Below are 23,046 nucleotides of genomic sequence, written 5' to 3'. Positions count from 1 at the left end.
CTAAAAGAGCTACATTGTAACACTCCCTGGAAAACCTTTTCCACACCCTGGCCTAGCACATGGGCCTTGCCCTAAAGTGTTCTAGCCGCCCCCAAGAGAAACAGAACCCCCGTTCTCCATCCAGAAACCGAGTTCCAGGACCCCAGCCAAGATCTAGGCCCCCGACAAACAGAGAACAACAAATTCATAGATCAGCTCTTGCTCAGCCATCATCAAAGAAGCTTCCGCCTGCAGTAGATGAGAACAAATAACAGAGAACCGTGGCCAGACAATGTGCAGAAGGTAAGAGACCTTGGAACACTCAATCCTAAATGGGATGTCTTCACACATCCTTCCCTTCAGGGACCAGGAACCCTGCAAAAGAGGAGCTCAAAAGACTGTAAGAGCCAGTTGGGCTGGAGGACACCAAGGAAGCAAGGCCTTCTAAACACAACAGGACCAATGCACATATGAACTCACAGAGACCTTGGCAGCGTGCACAGGGCCTGCATGGGTCTGCACCAGATAGGGTCCCAGCTCTGAGCAACGTGGACCCAGCAACCATCACCAATTGATAATCTCTCATAAATGAAAACATAGTCCTCTTCAATGGAGTCTCACTGAAATATAAACCATTCTTTTAGTAGTGGAAGGGGGTCAGGGAAAGGTAGATTTTGGCTTTTCGAGAAAGGGTTTCCCTATGTAGCCTGGGCTGTCCTGACTTACTTTGTAGACCAGGCTGTCCTTGAACTCACAGACAGCCACCTGCTTCTGCCTCCCTGAGTGCCAGGATTAAAGGCATGTGCCACCACACTGAGCTACAAACCACTCTTAAAGATAAGCCCCAACGTCCTTCAGGCAGATGGCCAACACAAAATGAAATCAATGATATTGCTGAAGGTCCTTTGTCTCATATGGTTTTGACAGGGCATTTTTTAACCTAACGTGTCCGTCCAGTTTTGTGTTTTTAGGGGATTCCTAAGTGTCTCAAACATAAGACTAATGTATGCCTCTATGTGTGTATCACGTGCTTTTCTTTGGCTCTTTTTCTTTAGTTTTTTGTTTTGTCCTGTCCTGGTTTATTTTTGTTCTATTTTTACTTTGTTTTGTTTTAGCACTATTCTTTAGATGCCTGTTTGTATTCTAACAAGAGATAGAACATGTATGGATTCTGACGGGAGGTAAGGGAGAGGGAATCTCAGAGAAATTGGGAGGGGGAAACTGTGATCAGAATATATTGTATAAAAAAAACACTTATTTTCAATAAAAGAAAGGAAAATGAAACAAAAAGTCTTGCTACATGGGTTAGCATCTACTCATCTTGTTCTTTTGTATCGTTTAGTGCAGCCAAGATCTTCCTGCCACATCTACGTGCTATGATTTGAATGCAAAATGACCCACATGTGGTCCCCAGCCGGTGGTGGGGAAGCTGTAGCAAATGAGAAAGTTTTTAGCCCAGGTCCACTTCCTATAGGGTCTCTGCTCCGTGATTCCTGAGCAAGCAGCTGCCCAAATGTAGCGCCACCATGCTTTTCCCACTAGAGTGGACTGTGTCACCTCAAACTGCGAGCCAAACAAACTCCTCCCTTAAGATGCTTCTTGTCAAGACTTGGTCACGGTGAAACCAGGACTCTTCAAGATACTGGCAAACAGTAGGACTAGAATGAAGGTCCCTCTAGGGCAGAGTTATAGTTACCACCATCTTTCCCCCACACAGACCAGGAAGACTTCCTTGAATGTTCTGAGACCCTTTGAAGCAATGACCCAAAGCCAACAGGTAGGAAACACATTCAGAAAGGATCAGCTCTTCTGGAAAAGCATCATCTGCCCAGGCTGCTGGTGACAAGTAACCACTAGGAAACCCCTGCAGACTACACTGTCTGCTCCAGAATCCTACAGCACTCTTCAAGAAAAGATGCTGAGAGGAGAAAATAAAACAACCCAGAACCTTGACTGGTCCTGGGAGGGTTTCAGCTCATTAGTCCAGAGCATTTCTCTTATATTCCCACCCCTGCCCAACTTGTCAGTGTCCTCTACTTACCAGGACTGGCCGCATCTCACAGAAAACCAGAAGGGAAGCCAGCTCGATGTCTTCACTGTAGCCATTCTTCAGAGGGACCGATCTAAACCCTGCAGCAGAAACAGGAGGAAAAGAGCCAATGGCCGGTCATTAACATCGGCTCTTGGCTTTCATGTGATAATCTGGAGTCAGCATGCCCATTAGAGGGCCCAGAAGTCAGTGTGCTGTGCTGACGTCTACTGCCCAGATGCCCAAGTTCTCATCCTAAAGTCATAGAGAGGGACTAGCGTTCTAGACAAACACATCCACGTAGGGCTATTAGTAAAGTTAAAAACGACTGGCTCAGAAGAAATCAAAACCGGCTGACAGGATGTCTGAGTGGTTAAAGAAATCTGCTGCCATGCCTGACACCTGGATCCCACATGAACGAGAGAAACAACCCCCACACATGTACTTAGAGATGCACAATTAATAAATGGAATTAGAGAAGGAAATACAAATCTACAGACTACCGCTTACTGAAATCATAGCAATTGATATTACTATGGTTTAAGTCCTTAAATGCTCACAAAGTCAAAAGAAAACAACGATGAACCCTCAACCCACCGCCTCCCCTCCGGCCTTCACAAAGCCCGGGACCAGGGAATGGGCTTTATCTTCAGTGGTCTTCTATCCTGCTATCCCTTAGCAGTCTATGAGTGTGTTGGTCACCCTTTCTGGAACCCACTTCTTACTTACAATCAGGACCCACGTGCGGCAGACCTTGAAGTGTGTCTTTTTATTTAGGGTTGACACGGGGGAACTGGAGCTGATCCCCCGCCCCCAGTCCCATTGAAAAGCGTTTGCAGCAATCCATCTCAACAGCTGGCTGGTTGTCTTGTGTAAAAGAACCCACGGAAAACATGAACTGCTTGCTCCCTAGCCTATAGCACACCACTGTGAATGGCCTTTCCTCTCTAAGCAGGTGTTTGTGTTTCTTTTCAAAAGCGCCTAGCTGTGTGTGTGTAAGCAAATGTACACTGGGGGTACAGTATAATATGTAGAAGAGAGAACAAGGAAAGCTAAATATTAGGTGATAAACAGGACTGGCTGCAGGTAATGCACACGGGTTACGAAAGACAATATAAAGCTAATGGTTTTTCTAGTTCTAATTCTGCCATTTGGATTTTTACCTTGGGTGGTGGAGAAGTACATAAAAACATATTCAATAGTGAAAAACGTAAAATCCAATGAGAAGCCCCAGAGCTTCATAATGACTATTCCAACTATATAAAAGCTCACTGATATATAGAGACTTGAGGTCTGTTCAATTTCAGTGTGCAATGTTTATTTATTTGAATTTTTTATAGTAAGGTTTAGCTTTAAAACTAAAAAATCACAGACTCAATGAATAGTCCGTCTTAGCTTACACTTCACCTTTCATCTTCGTCATCCATTCTGATTGCCCCTTTGTCCTGAAAGCTTTCCGTTTACATGGTATCTGCTGAGCCTCCAGGATAAGCAACGCACAGGTGAGAGACGCCCCATTTCCTCACACCTTCCTCCATCCATGTACTGGTTCATTTCTCTTAGAGAATGTGTGCACTTTCCGTTATCTCAACAACTTTTTAAAATTTACGTTTTTTTGTGTGTGTGTGTGTATACCTGTGCTGAATTGAGTACAGCGTGTGGGAGCCAGTTCTCTCCCCCCACCATATGCACCTCAGGGATGGAACTCAGGATGCTGGGCTTGGCAGCAGGCACCTTTCCCTGCTGAGCCACCCCACCAGCCCCAGCTCATCACCTTTAAACGATATATTGACTCTCTCCTCTGCTGCTGCTGCTAACGATAAGGGAAAGGCCATTGCCATCCAACCTTGAGCCTCCCCTCTGTTTTTTCTCCCTATTTTGGATTTTTAAAAATATACATTATTGCTTCTATATCAATGTATAGAATATTTGCATCCTGTGCCCTTCTTTGTAGAGCAAGCAAGAAAAGTTTTATTGAGCTATAGAGTAGCAACTCTCTGTGGCAGGGAGGGAGTCTTGGAAACAAGGTCTGCCCTGTGCCCTGTGCCCTGTTTTACAGTCATAATTCTCCCACAAAGAAAGGCTTGTGTCTATTTTTCTGATATTTTACAATTCAATTTTTTTTTCAAGACTAAAAGACCATGCTGGGAAACAATTACATACCTGTGACCTATATTCTATTGTGAATCCTTTACTGTGTATTTTTATTTTTATTGACTTATTTTGGGGGGCAGAGGCATGCCACAGTGTGGATGTAGAGGTCAGAGGACAATTTGTAGAAGTAATTTCTCTCCTTCCACCGTGTAGGTCCCAGTGGTTGAACTCGTCATCAGACTTGGTGGCAAGCACCTTTACTTAATTAGCCACTTTTCTGGCCCCCTTTCCTATATTTCATTATATACATATTTTTTTTTTTGTAAATCTAAGCAAGATGAACACACCAATATGTCAATATGCATCTTACTAACCAGGACTCAGTATTAGTTTGGTCTTTGATTTAAAAAAAAAAAAATCAAATGCAGAAAGTGTTCAAAATATTATTTTGTTGTTTATTTGTTTGTTTCAAGACAAGTTTCTCTATATAACAGCTTTGGCTGTCCAGGAACTCACTATGTAGATCAAGATGTCCTTGAACTTGGAGATCTGCCTGTTTGTTTTCCAAGTGCTGGGATTAAAGGCATGCACCACTACTGCCCAGCTCAAACATATTGTTAAATTGCTCAATTCCCCATCTTTTTTACTGAACTTCCTGTGAATGTCTTAGTTAGCTGACTTTGATATCTTATACTCTTGTGACACAGAATTCCTAAATGTGCATTTTAAATGGGTCTGTGAGTTTATAGGTATATGATAGTTGGAGTGGGTATAAAACTCTCAAACCACATTTCCCCCCTGTAGTATTTGGAGGACATTCTGAGCTCATTAAATAGTACTGTACTGAAATTGTCTGACTTATTTCCACCTGATGGGTGATGAGAGTTTTGGTGGTGCTTAGATTGTTGGCTGTTCTGGTTTCTGTCTAGGTTGAAAATCACAGGATGTCTGAAGTCTGGCCCATAGTGATCCAGCTTAATGGAATTTGTAACTCCTGCTAAGATGCAGGTGCAGGTGCAGATTCTGGAACCCTAATCCCTTGTGAATCCAGTTAAGACACAGATTTTGTGCATCTCATGGGCTGACCTGGGGACGGTTTGGTGTGAATGGATTAGGAGACTAAATAGGACCCCAGCTGTTCCGGGATGACCCAGGACATTTCCAGGTAGCAGTGGACTCCAGACACAGGGCAGGACTGACTGACAGTGTGTGGCTCTTGATATGGGGAGCATGGGCTCTGCCTTTGGTTACCCATACTTCTTCTTACTGCTTAACTCTGGGAAGCCCCTCATGTGGACTAGAACCAAGCTATTTCTCAGTTTCACCAACCATGAAAATTGTATTATTTTTAGTATTTTTTATTTCACATGGAGAATGGAAGTGAAGAAAGGACAATATTGGGAGCCCTTAAGTACCCACTTGAAATAAGAGGACCCTCAAGAACAGTCTACAGAGACAGAAAAGCAAGGGGTAAGTCCCAGCTTGTGACCTTGAATGAGTTAATTCACGTCTCTAGACCCCAATGTGCTCAGATTTTTTAAGTAAAAATGAGTTTTAAAAAGAGAGAGAGAAAGAAAAGAAAAGCCTCACAGGATTACTGTAAGGATTAAAGAAAAGGAAATTAAGGAAGCTGAGGTGTTGCCTCCCTCCTGAGATGGGCCCAGCCAGTTTGAAAGCTTAAGTGCAGCCATCCTAACAATGGGCAAAGTTTATTTTCGAGTTTAGAAGGCCCTGGAAGCCATCTGCACAAAAGGACTATTCATTTTATTTCCTGCCTCTCATGAATATAGATGTGCCAGGGCCTGCCAGGAGTGGGGAGAGTGTCCCTGCTGTGATTATCTCCAAGCTAGAATGGAGTGGTGGCTCTCCCATTATTAATCCACCTCGATGTTTCCTTACTTAACTTTATTTTATTTTTACAATCTCCAAGCTAAGCCATCTTAAGAGACCTGATTCCCTTCCAATAGAAAAGGCATTGCACTGTGAACACTCTAGATGCAAAGGTCACCCCCCTCATCTTTCAGAGGATGATAGGGTCAGGGGAGGAGCAAGATGGTCCAGGAACCAGTTGGCACTGGTTCCTTAATGTCATTGGGGGCATTAAGACCAGGACTGTGAAAATTCATCCAATGCTACTGTTCTTGCCAGGCATCATTTCTGAACCCTGGTCTGAAAAAGCACATAGCAAATCAGAGCCCAACAGGTCAAGTGCCGGCTTTAAAGTCACCTGTAGTGCATGTCAATCACCAAGGACTCCTTGTTATTGTCATAATGTACTCAAATGTCATTTCTAAACTGTGAAACAGAAATCTGAAGCTTTAAACATTTGCCCAGATTCTCAGTCTGGCATGTGGGTCCTCAGCAGTAAGACAGGCAACTGGGGACTAGCCTCCTTTGCCTCAACACTGTCTAGATCCTCCCAGGGGGCTGGCCATGATACAGACTGATCTTGGAGCTCCACCTTGGACCCAGAAATCAGCATTTTCAGGTAGGAGCCCCTAACTCATCCACTACTTGGAAATGTGGCTAGTAAGGAGTGGGAGAAAATGGCTGGCAGAGCTGAGAGACTTCATGAGAAAAGAGGTGACATGGTCCAAGTTTTCAAAAGACCCAGTTCAGTGCTGAATAGAGCCCAGGCTTCCAAACATCAAAAGACAGTCATTTGATACAAATGACAAAAAATGATAGTAATTTTTTTCTCTTGAAAAATGACTACTCTGGGAAACAAGGGAACAGTGAACTCCTGGGGAATCGAGAAGGATCTCAGTGTCTGTCTCATGAGCAATGCTGTGGATAAGGAAGGAAGAAAATCACCACATAGCTGGCCTGCATGTTAGGTCACATGTGAAATTCAGGAAGAAAGGTCATGAGAGAAAGGACATGCCTCATAAGGATGACCATCTTCAGGTTTGGGAAGACACTGTCTTAGCCGCGCTGAAAAATTTCAGTACAGCAGGGGTTTTTTTTTTCTTTTTCACATTTTTTATTGTTCGAGAATTTTACTTATGTATCTAGTGTGCTGTGATTAAAACCACCCCCTAGTTCTCTGCCACCACTTTCTCCTCCCAACTTCATGTGTTCTTCTTTTAAACCCACTAAACACACTTAATGCATTAGGTGTGCAACCATCTACTGGAGCTGAGTAATCCCTGAGGAAGATGCAACTCTCCCTCTCCCAGCAGCCATCAGCTGCTAACAGCCCCTCATCAAGGAATGGGAGGGACTTCATGTACCCTTCCCCCACCTGTGCTGTGATTGGGGCTGGCTTGACCTTGTACTGGTCATGTACACTGTGTGTAGCTGCAAACATCTGGATCTCTTGTAATCTTTCTGTTCCCTCTTCCTCAATGATCCCTGACCCCTTGGAGAAGGGGAGGTATAATATCCTATGCAGAACTAAGCCCTCCACACTCTCTTTTTCTCTGCATTTATTACCATCCACTGCGAAAAGAAAAGCTTCTCTGATGAGGGCTGAAAGATGCCCACATTTATAGGTTCTCATGTGACCTGCTTTGACTTAATGACAAGTAAACACAGGCTGGCCTTTTATGTGTGTGTGTGCGGCGGGGGGGGTGTTTGCATTGTGTTCAGCATAAAAAGAAATCTAAGACGCAAGTCAACCTCCAAATCCAGTACAAGTTAGTTCGGAATGCTTAGGAGAATCGGACCCTGTGGATGTTCCAGGCCTCCTCCTTATGGTCAGGAACACGAATGACATAAGAAAGAACAAACTTCCCCATCCGCTGATGAAGACAAAAGGCCTGAGGCATCTCGAAATGAAATCAAACAGCTCCAGGTTGAGGATGGACTAACACTGATGTTTTGCATAAAGGTTGAAGTTGAAAAGACTCTGCCTTTCTCCACTTTCTCCCCAACCCTGTGCTTAACGCCCTGAGTGGCTTTGTTGTGGCTTAATCTAAACCAGAAGAGATGTCTGTATGTTCCAGCAGCACAGACCAAAGAACCTGGCTCCCCCAAACTGAGCATCTTTGATAACGCTCCGTACCTGATTTGATGCCTTTGATGGGGTATGTGGCATGAGCCAGGAAGTTGGGGTCACTGAACATGTCTTCCTCATAGACCACAAAGCGCAGGAATGCGAGGTTTGGGTCATAAATTTCAAACGTCACCTTCTCCTGAGTTGGAGCCCAGACAGGGCTGAGGCCATTGTCATCTAGAAAGAGATCAAAACTGGTTATCGATGCTTGTGCCCTGTCTTCTCAGAGTAAGGCCGTCTCTGCAGCCTCAGCTTCGAATCCCTCCATGAACCCAGGTCTAAGGAGACCCAGAGTTATCTTTTGTTATTTCATTCCCAGCAAGCAATCCCGCTGCAGGCCAGCTTTCCATGAGCAGAGGAACATGCTGCCACCTCAGAGGGGGGAAGGATGTAAAATGAACTCAGAGGCAGAGTACCAAGAAAAGAGGTGAGCAGAGCACCTGTGAGCCGCACCCCTTGGAGGAGGAAAGAGGGCCAGGCATCTCTCAATCATGTTGAGAGTTCTGTGGAGGACTAGCCTTGTAAGCCAAAACTCACAGCAAGCCTGCTACCCTCCAGAAAGGCCAGTCTAACTGGTCTGCACCTGAGTTGTTGTTCCCTGGACATGTCAGGCGGCTCTGTTTCCTCAACTGCAGGATAAAGGGGGGAAAGGAAACTGTGCAACAAAAGTATATCATAAAATCTCCAAGGAAGAATAACGCACTTAGGACTCTGTTCCCTTAAAAAGAAGGACCGGCCGGGCTGGGGAAATGCTTCAGTCAAGTGCCTGCTGTAAGCAAGATGGCCTGAGTACAGACCCCAGCGTCCATTTAAAAGTCAAGCACATGTCTGTAAGGTAGGTGGAGAGGCTGGAAGACACTGGAGCTCACTGGCCAGCCAGAGTGGCTGAACTGATGGGCTCCGGGTTCACAGAGAGATACGGTCTCAAAAACTAAGATGGAGGGTGATTGAGGAAGACACCGGATGTGGATCTCTGGCCTCTGCGAGCACCTGGGCACACGTACACAAACAGGAAGAGCTGGCTACTTACTCACAACCGTTGTCTTGAACTTGTTGCTGTCATGCTCAGCCCCGCAGATTTCCACCTCCACAAAGGGACAGGCAATACTCCGCCCTAGTTTGGGAAGGTGGCGTGCACCCAGAACCTAGAACACGGAGGGCAAGGATTGGAATTCCTCTCGATCTGCCCTGGGAGGGCTGAGTTGGACCCACGCAGTAGTGCTTCGTGGACTTCTCAGGATTCTAGAGTCAGACTGTACAAGTTCAAAGCTACCCTTATACAGTGGAAAAGTCACCACCGCTCTGGGGGGCATGGATGTTGACCCACCCACCATCACTTCTTGATGACAGGGTGCAGCGCTGGGTTCCCAGGCCACGTGATTCAGCAGGAGAGTCTCTGCCGAGCACAGGTACTGGGGATCTTGACGCTGGATTTCTCGGGCAGCGGACAATGGGGTAGTCCACTCATAACTGACCCTTATGTACCAAAGACCTTGCAAAGGCTTCACTTTCTACTTTTCTAAAATGAGCTCTCATTTATCCTTAACTGGTTTCAAACTTGCTTTGTAGACAAGGCTGGCCTCACCCTCGTGGCAATCCTCCTGCCTCTGTCTTGCTGGTGCTCCTAGAGCTTCATGCACATTGGACAACCACCCCGAAAACTAAGCTACATTCCACCCATCTCACCCTAACTTCCTCCCTATCTTCCTAAAACTCTCTCTCATGTCTTCCTAATATGACAAGGACTGGGTGAACTTAAGAAAGCTCACGCCAGGCGGTAGCGGCACACCCCCTTAATTCCAGCACAAAGGCAGAGGTAGGCAGATCTCTGAGTTCAAAGCCAGCCTGGTCTACAGAGCAAGTTCCAGGACAGGGCTGAACAGAGAAACCCTGTCTCAAAAAAAGAAAGGGAGGGAGGGAGGGAGTGAAGAAGAAGGGAAGGAGGCTCTGGCCTCTCTCAGGCAAAGGGGAGATGAACTCTTCTCTCTGCCAGAGGCTCACCTGACAGGAAGTGAATATCTCAGACCCAGACAAAAGCAAGCAACGGTTTCAGCCCAGGACGATCCTGGAGTGAACCATATGAGCCTCAAGTGCTGTCAGGATGAGACCCGCCCGCCACCGGCCCACCCGCCTGCCCGCTCTACCTTGACCGTGAGTGTCATGAGGATCTTCCTCTGGGACTCCGGTGGCATCGGGTCATACTTCTCAGACCGCATGCTCTCGGGCTGCAGGACGTAGCCCGTCCTCCCGTTGAGTGAAAACAACGCGTGGTTCATCTGCATGTACTTGTCTGAAAGGAGAGCAGAGGCCTGCTATAGGGCAGCCAGGGAGCACCAGCTCCGTGCACTCGTGGGTGCAGCCGGGCACAGGACCTTCCTGTGATGATTTGGGGTAACTGTTCAAAACTGACATCTGGATCCGAGGAAATATGGGGAGCATTAAGAAAGAACCCCACATCAGGAAACTATCTTGCATCATGTTTGGAAGGGTATAATGTAAGCCTTAATATATTAAAATCCAAAAATTAGATTCCACACTGAAAAGGGGTGCAGATCAGGGGTAGAACGCTTGCTTGGCACACGGAGGCCGAAATTCCATCCCTGGCACTCAGAAAACCCTGCAAGGTAAATTATTACAGTTCAAGGGTAGAGTGGCTCAGCAAGCAGATAAAAGGCGCTGGTGGAGCAAGCCTGATGACCTGAGCGCCGTCTCCAGAACTACATAAAGATGGAAGGAGACTCGTCCTCTGACCGTCACGTTTGCTGTGGCCTCCATGCCCTGTCCTCCGACCTTCAGCTGTGTGCCATGGCATACGTGCCCACTACACGCACGATAGTAAGTTTGTTTTAAAATTCAGTCATCCCGTCATCCCCCAAGGCCAGGCAAGGCAGCACTGCCGGAGGAATCGAAAGGCAAGCAACAGGTCCATGTTAGATCCCGCCCCTCCCCCACTCACCAGGCGCCCTCATAGGAAGACCAAGCCACCCATATGCTCCGGGGGCCTAGGTCCAGATTATGCCTCTTCCTTCGTTGATGTCTCAGTCTCTGTAAGCCCTCATGGGACTGGGTTAGCTGTCCCTGTCGCTCAGTCCTATTGTGACTTGATATGCTGGGAGGGTTGATACAGGGGAGGGGGCTCCCCTTTTCTGGGGGAAAGGGACAGGGGATGGAGGAAGGAGGGAAAGGGCGGGGACTGGGAGGAGAGGAAGGAGGAAGCACCCTTGGGATGTAAAATGAATAAACTGAAAAAAAATAAAATAGATGTTCAAATAGCAGGCAGATATTCAGAGGCGTAAATAAGAAGCCAGCTTTGTAGGACAGGAGGACTAACCACTTCACAGGGAAACTGATGCACACATCCCTCCAGCTAGGGCTAATGTTTTACTCAAAGAGCTATGCCTTGACCAGAAACTGTAACTACAACGATGTCCGTTTTCAAACCTGATGGGCAAAGAGCTTCACAAAAACACAGTGGTGAGGTTACACCAGTGGAGAGTGTCCATGCTTCCACCCAGTCCAGAGGTGGAGCTGTGTCAAGTGCTCAGGAGAGGGGTGCTCAGTGGTCCAGGGTGGTCTATCAAAACACAAGCTTCCTGGGAAGCACTCCAGGAGTCAGAGCTGTCTGCCCTGCAGCTGTGCGCCTGCGCCTGGGAACAGGGGCTGTGGAAGGACCCGGGAGGCAGCGGCATTCGTGGTAGACAGGAACGGGACCTGACTTATGAAATCCTAGAGCTGGCTTGGAGGCAGTTGTTAAATAAGTATCAGCTCCCTTTGGTGGGGGAATCCACGGGATTCTGCAAGCGAATCCAAGGGATCCAAAGTGTAAAGTCTAAAGCTTATGTGCGTGGGTTTTTCCTGCTATGTAAGTTTCCAGAGAGAGAGAGAGTGAGCATGAATCCCTCAGAGAGAAAGAACCACACAGAAAGGAAGGGGTAAGGCAGCCACCGAAGGCCTGGATCCAGCCACGCCTGGGGCTGCACGCCTCTCCTAGGCTTCCTAGTTAAATAAGCTATTACACTTCCTTCCTAAGCCAGAATGATAACGCTTCCATCCCTGTCCCTCTGTCAGGCCACTCAGCTCAGGGGCTTTGCACTAACCAGCGATCAAGTTCAGCCTTAAGGGACAGCCCAGTCATTCACTCAGAAACACCACCATGCCACCAGCTGCCTGGCTGACTGCCAGCTATGACTGGACCCCACAGCCCGGCCTGGGCAGGCTGGCTACTGTACCTGCAGTTTGGAAGTTGAGCGCCACCATCTGGGAGCCACACAGCCACAGGCGGAAGGGGTCATAGTTTGAGGAGTCGACCCTCTGTCCCTTCGGGTAGACACGTGTCAGGCCCTTCTGGTTGTACCTCAGTAGCTCAAGGGGCTTCTGCCTGACGATGCTGTCTGCCTTTGTCTCCACGAAGGAGCGGATTTCCCGGAAGTCAGGGTTCTCTGCGGGGAGGATGCAGTGGTTTGAATAAGCGTGGCCTTCATAGGCTCATAGATTTGAATGCTCTGTGACCAGGGAGTGGCATGATTCAAAGGTGTGGCCTTGATGTAGGAAGTGTGTCATTGGGGACTTTGAGATTTCAAGAGCCCAAGCCCAGTAGCTCTCCCTCTCCCTCTTTCTCTCCCTCTCCCTCTCTCTTTCTTCCTCTTGACCGAGGATCCAGATGTAGAACTCTCAGCTACCTCTCCAGTATGTCTGCCCACATGCTGCCATGCTTCCCGCCATGATGACAGTGGGCTAAACCTCTGACCCCATAAGCAAGTCCCCAATTCTATCCTTTCCTCTATGAGAGTTGCCATGGTTATGGTGTCTCTTCACAGCAAGAAGACACTGACTAAGACAGAAAAGAAGATCAATCTTACTTCCTGGCTACAATGGCAGAGGGCCCAGGTGACAAAAAGAAACCCGACGTCTTATGAAAAGCCACTGAAGGGATAGGGAGGCGGCCCACTCAGTAACGTGCCAACTACGTAGGTAGGAGGACCTGAGTTCGAGCACACAAGTCATAGGGAAAAGCCAGGCATGGCAATGTGCACTTTTTTTTTTTAAGTAGGGTTTCTCTGTGTAGCCTTAGCTGTACTGGACTCCCTTTGTAGACCAGACTGGCCTGGAGCTCACAGAGATCCTCCTACCCCTGCCTTCCTCTAGTACTGGGATTAAAGGAGTGTGCCACCACGCCCACCTGGCGGTGTACATTTGCAATCCCAGCCTGCAGAGCTTGCAAGAGGAGGCTCCCCAGAGCTTGCTGGCTAGCCAACCTTGCCTGCCGGCTGAGTCCAGGCCGGGTGACAGAGCCCATCTCAAAATAAACAGGTTAGACAGCTGAGAAATGACAGTCAAGATTGGCCTCTGGCCTCCACACAGAAACAACTACACCTACACCAGCACCCACCACGTGGGGAGTTTTCATTGTCACCATGACACAACTTCAAACCACCGAGGCAGAGAACCTCAGTGAGGAGCTGCCAAGGTCAGGTTAGCCTGCTGGCACGACTGTGGGGGAAGTGACTATCACACACACACACACACAGAGAGAAGCCTAAGGGCTGCGACAATCCACCTTAATCAGTACCGCTTGTCCTTGGCAGGGTCCAGAACTACAAAGAAGGTTTTAGACAGCCAAAAGGGAGCTGATTTCCCCCATAGCCTTTCCTTCTCCGCATGCTATAATTGCATGTTTTGTTTAGAACGGCCGACATCTCAGCTATGGGGATACCAAAAGGGCTTCGTCCTGGACCTTCAGGAAGTGGAGTGAACGCTCCCTGTGTTCTGCCGACCGTGTCAGACTCACAGCAGACACTGGAGCTCGCTGGAAAGGGTCCCAGGAGACATACCCAAATGGTCCTTGGTTTTGCTAGTCGGCTTGCAGTACACAACCAAGTCAGACAGCTCGATGGCGATGGACTGGTTCCTCTCCCAGTACTTCATATTGTTCTCCTGTGGGGATGAAGGCCAATGCGTGAGCCAGCGTCCGCACCACGCCACACTCCGGACCACCTGGCCGCCCCTCCCGTCCCCCACCCTCGCCCCTAAGCACCCAGGGTTGGGTGTCTTCCTGTCCTGAAGACAATCCCCCCCTTTCTCTATCCTCTGAAGATTCCCCGCCATGCTGTGCCCATCTAGGGCTTAGCGACTAGAACAGCCCTGCCACTGCTCTCAAAAGTTACGTAGGCATGGGCTGGTGAGATGGCCCAGTGGCTAATACAGCTCAGTCTGCTACCATGAGGACCAGAGTTCAGATCCCAGAACCCACATAATAAGCCAGGTGTGGTCTTTCACAGCTGCAACACCAAGACGGTTGTGGGGAAGAGTCAGGAGGATAGCGCGCGCACGCGCGCGCGCGCACACACACACACACACACACAGAGAGAGAGAGAGAGAGAATAAAATAAATGGTAAATGGGTAGCTACAAGCAGAGGAAAAAATGGCTTTAATTCTAGAACTTGGTTGGCTGAGGCAGAAGAAGTTGGAAACTCAAGGTCAATCTGAAGTAGCTAGAGACCCGAGGGGCAGAAGAAGGAACTTCGGTCATCTCTTTGCCTCCTGTCTTATCCCCTCCCCCAAAGCCACAGGACTCGGTACTCCAAACCTCTGCAGACCCCACAGACCTCCTTCCCCTACACATTTGAGACATATGGAGCCTCCTCCTTGCCTTCAGCTCATCCAGCACAGCTCAGTGCAGAGAGCTGTCTCCTCGGGACCCAGGCGACACACATGGACTAGGAGAGGGAGGAGTCTCCTCCACACACCCACTGCACAGCTCTATTAGGTAAGGATCAGCTTCTTGTTTTTCTGCACAGAGCTACCCTCTCACACAGCTTCAGACTCAGCAGCCTTTTGATGGCCAAAGCAGCACCTGATGAGCCTTTTTTACAAGAGTTACCAGGGTCTGGGAGGTCACTGGCTCCAGCACCCTACGCTAAGTGCTTTAAGGATATTGTCTAGGTTGATCCAGACCTCCCAAGAGACAGAGTAACCTCCAGCTCTGAGCTCCACAGCCAGATAATGTCAAGACCAGATTTGTAAGCTGCTGGCTTGCCCCAAAGTCCCTGTTCTTACCCTGCCTGTCCTCGGTGGCTACCAGATTACAGATGAGGCCACTCAAATGCCCCCTGTGTCCAGAGTCCCTTTGAAGCCCAGCAATGGGCTCAGAACCTGTGCCTGGCCGCAGCAGAGCAGCATGGGCTGGGAAGGGCAGTCACCCTGGTCCCCAGCTTGCTTAGGCCCACCTTGGTGTCAATCTTCCAAGTGATCTCTCTGATGCTCTGAAACCACTCAAAGAGCTCCTCCACTCGGTCGGTGGCGAACTCCACGGGAGGATCCCCCGGCTTCTTAGGCTCCAGGATGAAGACGAACGCTTTCTGGTTTTTCCCCTGGGGGGCCTTCACTGTGGACAGAGGGGGAAGAAAGTCCTGGTGAGCCTAGTAGATGGCCACAGGGACCACACGTCACCCTGTCCCCTTCTCTGGTGACACCACCCAAACTGCCATGGCTACAGTGACAGTTCATGCTGACGGGGCTGCCAGCCCTCTAGCAGATCGTGTCTGAGCCTCAAGTTACAGCTGAAGATGTGCACTGGGCGGAGCTGTGTCCTCCAAAAAGACACGTCAAGCTCTTGTCCCTGTGGATCCAACCTTATTTAGAAATGGAATTTTTGTAGGTGTACCAACTATCTCAAGACGTGCTGGACCTAGGATAAACCTTAAATCCAAGGAACAGCGTCCCTAGAAGAAAAGGGCAACTTGGAGTGGAGACTCAGACACAGGAAGCAGCCATGTGAACATGGAGGAAGGTCAAGAACGGTGTGGCCACCAGCCGGGGTACACCAAAGCCAGCTGGCAGTTGGCAAGTAAAGAAGATAATTGTAGAGAGGAGAATTAAGGTTACCCTGATCTGCCCAGTATTGGTAGCCGCACTTTCTGATGTCTGAGGTGACGTCCCTGGCAGGTGACTATACTGTGTGATTTTTTTTTTTTAGCCTTTAGCAAACCTCATGGGGACACCGGGGCCTGTTAGACTCATTTCACAGGAGACAGAACCAAGGCTGCAGGAGACGAGAGCATTTGGAAAGTCACTCTGTCGGAGCTGAAGGGCAGACCCAGCCTGATGACAAGTCCTTATTGCTGAGTGACACTCTGGTGTCCTCTAACAGAACAACGCGGGGGGGGGGGGGGGGGGGGGGGGGGAGGGGGAGGGGCCAACACAGAGCTTCAGCTGCGAAGGTGAGAATTGAGTCTGCCAGTCTTGGCATATCTGGGAATTGCCAGCAACTTCCCCATTTTCTCATCTGGAGCAAAACCCCTCCACTTTCCCTACTGGAATCACAGGATGAGAAAAGGGAGAAGAAAATAAGGACAGAAAGAAAGTCCTAGCGGTACAGGGGAGGAGGAACCTGGGACTGTTCTCATGGAGATGTGAGAGGACCATGCTTGGGCCTCCCCAGGAAAGAGGGGACCCAGCTTGAGAATCAGTGGGCCACCAAGAAGGGAGTTTGGGCTTTATGCTTGGACCTGCAGCATAGAGCTGCAGTAGGAAGCTGTATCCGTGGACGCTGTGATGCACCCACAGAGCTATGCGCCAACTGTGACTTCTCCCACACAGAACACACTGTCCCACCCCAGGCAGTGCACAGGCTGACGAGGGCAGGACAGGCTTCCTGCAGGAGCTGAGGTCCAGTGAGGAGAGGCAGGCCAGCACCCTGAGGAGCTTAGCAGGCTGAATGAGGTTGTTCCCCCTCCCTCATGCTCCCCCACAGCCTGTGGAGCAAACAGCTCTTCTCTCTGAGAAGCAGATGTTGACAGGACGACAAGCTACCTAGGTCACTGGTGCTTCTGAGGGGACAGTCCTATGTTGGCAGATCGCAGCAGCAGGCTCCTGCAGCAGGGACTCCCTTCAGTCCCCAGGCGTCCAGCCTCGGCCAGCACCTCACCCGAGACTGGATGGCAGAGCACTAGTACCATCCACCTTGGCCTAGTCTAAAGTCAGGCTTGGCATGGCGGGATGAGTGGATCTGGCCTTGAGTCAGGCTAAGAAAACATGTACATACCAACATTGTAGGTGTTAAGGTCCAAGATGCCTCTGCAAAGAGGCCCGAGGGGATTGTCTTCAATGATCTGAGAAGAAACAAGACCCAATTCTCAGTGGTCATAAACGAAACAACAAAATGACAACCAGTTTCTAGAACATGCTGTTCAGCACCACCGATACCCGTGGAGCTGCTTAAAATGCATTTTCATTACAGCGCCCACAGGGAAGGCGCCGAGGCACAGAGATGATGGAGTCCCAGCAGCGCGCAGGCGCCCACAGTCCCTGCGTCACTCTCCAGTCCTCGAAGACACGCCTTTCGAGATCTAGAACCCATTTCCAACCCCATCACAGAGCCCTCTCTGATAGGTGTACGAAACGAGTAGTAGCTTGGCCTGCTACTCCCGAAGCTCAAGAGCCTTCTGTGGCTCCCCGAGTCCTACAGAAAACAACAGCTGTGGTCTACCATCTGGTTGCTGAGGTCTTCCAAGCCCTGGCCGACATTCTCAGCCTTTACTCCCCATCGTACACTCGAACCATCCTGGGGTCCCGCTGAGGTGGGAAAGCGGCTGCCATCGCTGTGCTGTCCCAGCCTTCTCCACCCAGCTTCTGATGATGAACAGATGAGTGAGGGGTCCTGCTCCGAGGGGTCCCAGCCCAAGCATCCTGGGTTCCAGCCACCACCACTGCCTTCCAATCACCACACCCCGGCTCAGGCTGTGCCTCCCTCTGCCCATCTCTTAGTAATGAACCCCAGCTTCACCTTTAAGACTCAAACATTACTTCCTCCAGGAAGCCCTCCCCAGTTGCCTTGCCACCCAACCTTAGGAACTAAACACTGCCGGCTCTAAAGGAATGCAGGCCCACATCACAGATTCTCCCCTGGGGCAAGCCGATGAAGTCGTGGGGTCATTTCCTTCCACCAAGAGCACCTGATAAAAGACAGGCTAGGCACCAAAGCCTGGCATGCGAAATCACCAGAAGGCCCTGTCTCACCTTCCAGCAGGGCACCGTCCCTTCCTCATGCTGAGCACGTTCTGCATGTCTGGCTCTCCAAACTGAACGTGTTTCATTTGCACATTGCTTTGAGCAGAGGACAAATTCCCCGTCTGGCCACTTTCATTCCAGTGGGAATTCTCCTGTGCTTTCAAAGCCTTGGCCAGAGCCGCCTGATTAAAACACAACCGGCTCATCACCAAGACTTTTCCCCACGGCAGCTTGGGGCCAGTCCCAACTTCGTCACCCTGCCTGCGCCACTGCCTAGCTCCGCAGAGACCCCCACCAAGTACGTGTCAGAAGTCTCCCACTGCCCACCCTAAGATGACTCAGGGGCCTCCTCCAAAGCCTCGGCCACAGGTAAAAAAGACAAACCTGTTTTTCCATCTCCTCGGCGTCACCTGCTGAGATATCCTCAACATAGTTGGACGGGAAGTACTGCTGGATCCGGGTCCCGTAGTCCCCTTTCCACCTGCGGAGAGCCATGGACACGGAAGGCTTAGGTAGCTCAGGTCTGAGTGCTCACGTGACCAGAGGGGACTGTCGTGATCTGTGACAACACTTCCAAGTGGGTATATGCCTTTTGAAGACACTTGTGGTCAGATGAATAAGAACTCATCCCCTGCCCTCCCCCGCCTCCCCCCCCCCATCTGGACGCTGTTGCTGGCAACACTATGCAAACTCCACGATTTCGGACTTTTGAAGGGGGCCATGTGGAAAGACTGTGAATCCAGACACAAGAGTGTGTGGAGGAAGTTCTGGGGCCGAGTGGCCTGCAATGAAATCTTAGCTCCTCGGTATCCATCCCAAGCAGCCAGAACGCCAGCTACAGGGGATCTTCTGCCCTCTTCTGGCCTCTGTGGGCACTGCATTCTCAGGCACATAACCACACACAGACACACATATATTTACTCATCATTTAGAAAGCAATAAAAACAAATACTTAAAAAAAAAAATTCCAGCTCATTCAGTGACTACAATGGTGCAGGCTCCCGATCTGTAAAATGGGGTGATGCTGGGGCCGCCTCAGATTTGAGTAGAACTATCTAGGTCACTGCATGCCGAGTGCTTTGAACAGCACCTGGCGCACAGCAGTGGTGGAACAGCGCTCATCCTTGAGCTGGGCGTGCTGCTCGGTAGAGGGCGCTTGCTTAGAATCTGCCGGTGAGAGGCTGGGGGTGGGTCTGCACTGCCGAGCACTGGCACTGGGTTCCACACCCAGCACTGCATAATCCATCCATGGACGTGCCGTGACCTTGCCACACTGGGCACCTCCACACTCCTCCCAAGTCCATCCCTGATCGCAGAGCCTCCTGCTTTCAAGCAGGCCACGCACTGGACCACTTTGTGCAGCCAGAAGGCTCATTTCGAAAGTACCTCTAGCCACACCACAGGACAGCTCTCCAGATCCAACACGATCCAGCCTCCATAGCCTGGCATCACAGCGCAGCGGGGTCTGAGCCCAGGGACTCTCTATGACTCCAAACTGGCATTTATTTGGAGGGCCTGGCTGCCCCTGCTGCACTGCCTGGCTGCCTGGTCCCGTGCCAGGCTACCAACTTGTAAACCAGGCCCACTAACTACCCAAGACTTGACTCCACACCTTCTCCTCCAGGGAGCCTTTACAACTGCAGCTCTGTGCTTCTCTGGCACCTGTGCTCGCCACTGTCTAAGCAGACATACCTTACCCCTAACCAAGACCCGCACATCTGTCCTCCACACTCCACACAGCCTGAGACAGTTCTCACTGTGACCAGATTCAGACATTGCAGCAGCAGGAAGCACGTCATCTGGCCTGAACAAGCAGAGTAAGGGTATGTGGCACCACAGTAGCGGCCAAGTGCCAGCCTTTCCTGCACTACCTTCCTTCCTGCGGACCGTCCTAGGCTTGGGCTGCCTGGATTCCAGGACTAAGACCTTGGTAAAAGCTACTCACATGCAATTATTCATATCCACACTGCTCTCGCTCGCAAAAGTATCTCTACCTGGACACACACACACACACACACACACACACACACACAAAGCCTATCTGTTGCCATTAATTGCTTTGGCCTGATGCAGGTAGTCAGCTAGGTGGCCCCTTGCCATCAAAGAGAAAAATGAGTAGCAGCTGGCATTTACCCACAGTCCCCGGCCAGACATCTTTAACCTGTCTCTTCATTCATCCCAAGACAAAAGCCTTGCTTACATCAGAGCCATGGGGAGGCAAGAGAAATCAGAGAGTCTGCCATACCAATAAATAAATAAATAAATAAATAAATAAATAAATAAATAAATAAATAAAACACCACCACAGCAACAGCGGAGCAGTGTGACTTGGGAGTTCTCACCTGGGATTACCCAGACTCCTTCCCACAGGCATCAACTGTGCCTGGGAATTCCTTAGATCAAGGGACAAAAGAATGCTGAGGGAACAGCAGAGAGATGGGTTTCGGCTGTTCCACTCGGAGGGGAGGGTCCTTGGTAAAGCCAGACCCCTGCACTGGTAGAGGGGTCAGAAAGCACCCCTGTGGCCAAGCTGGCTCTGGGGGGACAGAGGAATCAGCAGAAAGACTGAGGCATCTCCTCGCCTGCTGCTGGGGTCCCTTGATGCTGGGGAGCCAGGTAAAAACCAGTTCAGAATTAAGAGGGTCTCCTTAGTTTAAAAGATTTGAGAGGCAGGAGAGACGGCTCAGTGGTTAAAAGCACTTGCTGATGTTGAGAGGACCTGGGTTCAGTTCCCAGCACCCAAGTGGTGACGCACAGCTATCTATAACCCCATTTCCAGGGGTATGCTGCCCTCTTCTGGACTCTTTGGGTACCTGCACACATGTGGTGCATATACAAGACAAGAAGGCACACACAGTTACACATTATTTTCTTAGTTGTTTTTTGTTGTTGTTGTTGTTTTAAATCACATACAGGCTTGTGTAATTCCTGGAGCCTGCACAGGAACTACTCAGCCTTGGGACCGCTGGATGGCTACATTTGCAAAGTGGGACCCATCACAGTCTTCACGCCACAGGACTGTCAGGAAAATTGGATCAGGCAACATAACAATTAGCAGAGTGCTGGGGCATACAAGATGACCTCAACAGGCAGTAGCTGCAGCTGCAACAATTCCGTGAGTATATGGTTTATATTATACAATTCTCTGACCACCACAACAGCGTTCTTAATCTACTTTTGCGAAGGGCCCGGCACAGAAACATCACCCCAGGGACTCAGCACAACAGGTACAGGTCAAGCCAGTCTGGAATGTAAGGCAAGAGAGCTCAGGGCTATGCTCAGTGACTTAGAGTCATCACGAGAGGAGACCGGTCAAGTTCACCTCCACGAGGACCATCAGCCTTACCATCCCCCAGGCTCCTTGGAGACGTTGTGGATGAGGGCACCGCGGCAGAAGGTCAACTCGTCACTGCGCTTGGCTTTGTAGTCATAGAGCGCTTTCACAGTCCTCTGAGGCTTTGGGGGAAACATGGAGAAAAAGGGCATTTGGGTGACAGAAGCAGAGGAGGGAAGCAGGACCTGTCCAGTTCTCTTCTCTTCAGAAAGCCAGAGCTACTGGAGGCTGAGGTTACACTGCCATCTGCTGGCGAGAGGTGGTATTGCATGGGAACCAAAGTTGCACAAAGTCCGCCAGGAAGCGAGAGGCTAGCCCAACAAGGAGAAAGGGTCCATGGGCAAGACTCAACATTGCTAATTTCCCAACACAACCTCTTAGATTAAGCCACACCCACCACCTCAGACATCCTCAAAGAGCTGCTGTACTCAATGACTCCCAGAAATTCAGACGCTATTTTCTAGTCATGCTGGGGACCTGATCGCTATTTCTGCATAGGCCAATGGTTGCTTAATTAGCTATCTACACACCATTGACACTTTCCCAGAGTAGCTGAGGTCCTGGACGAGGTGGTGCCTACCCATAACTCCAGTGCTTGGGATGTGAAGGCAGGAGGATTACAAGTTCAAGGCCTGCCTAGACTACAGAGTGGGACTCTATCTCAATGTCCCCCATCCCTCCCCAGATCAAACAGGAATAACAACAAAAGCTGGGCTCTGTATCAGCGGGAACAAGAAAGACAGGACTTATGTGGGGTGAAGTTTTCAATGAATTTTTCTGATGCCTGCTACTTGACAATCGTAATCACACGGGGGGCGGGCAAGGAACGCCCACACAGCAAGAAAACATCACTGGGAAATCTCTAGAATTATCAAACCCGTTTAGATCCCTGGCTTCCGTCCCTTCCCAGCTAGGTACTGAGCCAGTCACAGGAGCTGTCACGGTCGCTCTGCCCATTCCTATCTGTGTAAACTGAACCCCACTAAGCCTCCATTTCCCCACCTGAGATGGTAATTAAAGGTTCCTATCTTTCACAGGGATGCTGAGAAAACTGAACAAGATAATTCACGTGATGGTAAAGTGACTATGGTCTGCATTTCTTGGCATCATGGAGACTTGCCCTGAACCTTTTAACCTACAGTGGCGCCACCTTCACGGGGGATGGTGCTGTTGTGCCCATTTTACAGATGAGAAAGCTGGGGCACAGAGAGATCAAGAACCTGGTCCACAGCCAACCACCTGAGAAGGGTCCAGAACTGCGTCAACAACTGTGAGGTGGCGCCATCCTCCACCACGTTCCATAAACAGTAACGCAACCTGTAGAAGCTCAGACGTGGAGAACTCCAGCAGGAGACACCTCCGGGATAGACACCTGTCTAACATACAAGAGGCCCCGGGTTCTGTCTACAGTACTGGGTTGGAAGCTGGGGGCTACAACAGCATTCTTACAGCCCCACTTTCCATGTCATCTGCCCTAGGTTCTTTTGAGACAGGGAAAGAGGCACAAGCCCCTCAGAATAAACTGATTCCATCCCCCTCTGAGGAACATGGAGGCCAGCTCAGCATTCTTATGGAGGATGCTGGGAAACTGTCCAAAACCCGTA

At 49.7% G+C, this 23,046-nt stretch overlaps 1 protein-coding gene across 1 annotated transcript in view; it reads right to left on the bottom strand.

Annotated features, from left to right (window-relative positions):
• Positions 1-23,046, bottom strand: part of Plcg2 (phospholipase C gamma 2) — a 63,638-nt gene that overhangs the window by 12,278 nt on the left and 28,314 nt on the right. The window contains exons 18-27 of the mRNA XM_055621424.1: positions 21,455-21,564; positions 18,493-18,589; positions 17,144-17,210; positions 15,327-15,484; positions 13,931-14,033; positions 12,329-12,538; positions 10,244-10,389; positions 9,130-9,244; positions 8,109-8,276; positions 2,021-2,109 (exon numbers count right to left, since the gene is read on the bottom strand). Of these exons, the coding sequence (XP_055477399.1) occupies positions 2,021-2,109; positions 8,109-8,276; positions 9,130-9,244; positions 10,244-10,389; positions 12,329-12,538; positions 13,931-14,033; positions 15,327-15,484; positions 17,144-17,210; positions 18,493-18,589; positions 21,455-21,564 (1,263 nt within the window). The remainder of the gene's footprint in view (positions 1-2,020; positions 2,110-8,108; positions 8,277-9,129; positions 9,245-10,243; positions 10,390-12,328; positions 12,539-13,930; positions 14,034-15,326; positions 15,485-17,143; positions 17,211-18,492; positions 18,590-21,454; positions 21,565-23,046) is intronic.

Source organism: Psammomys obesus, unplaced genomic scaffold, assembly GCF_907164565.1.
Source record: "Psammomys obesus unplaced genomic scaffold, mPsaObe1.curated_primary_1811, whole genome shotgun sequence".
NCBI lineage: Eukaryota > Metazoa > Chordata > Mammalia > Rodentia > Muridae > Psammomys > Psammomys obesus.
The sequence above is the reverse complement of the archived record's forward strand: the minus strand, read 5'-3'. Positions and strand labels throughout refer to the sequence as shown.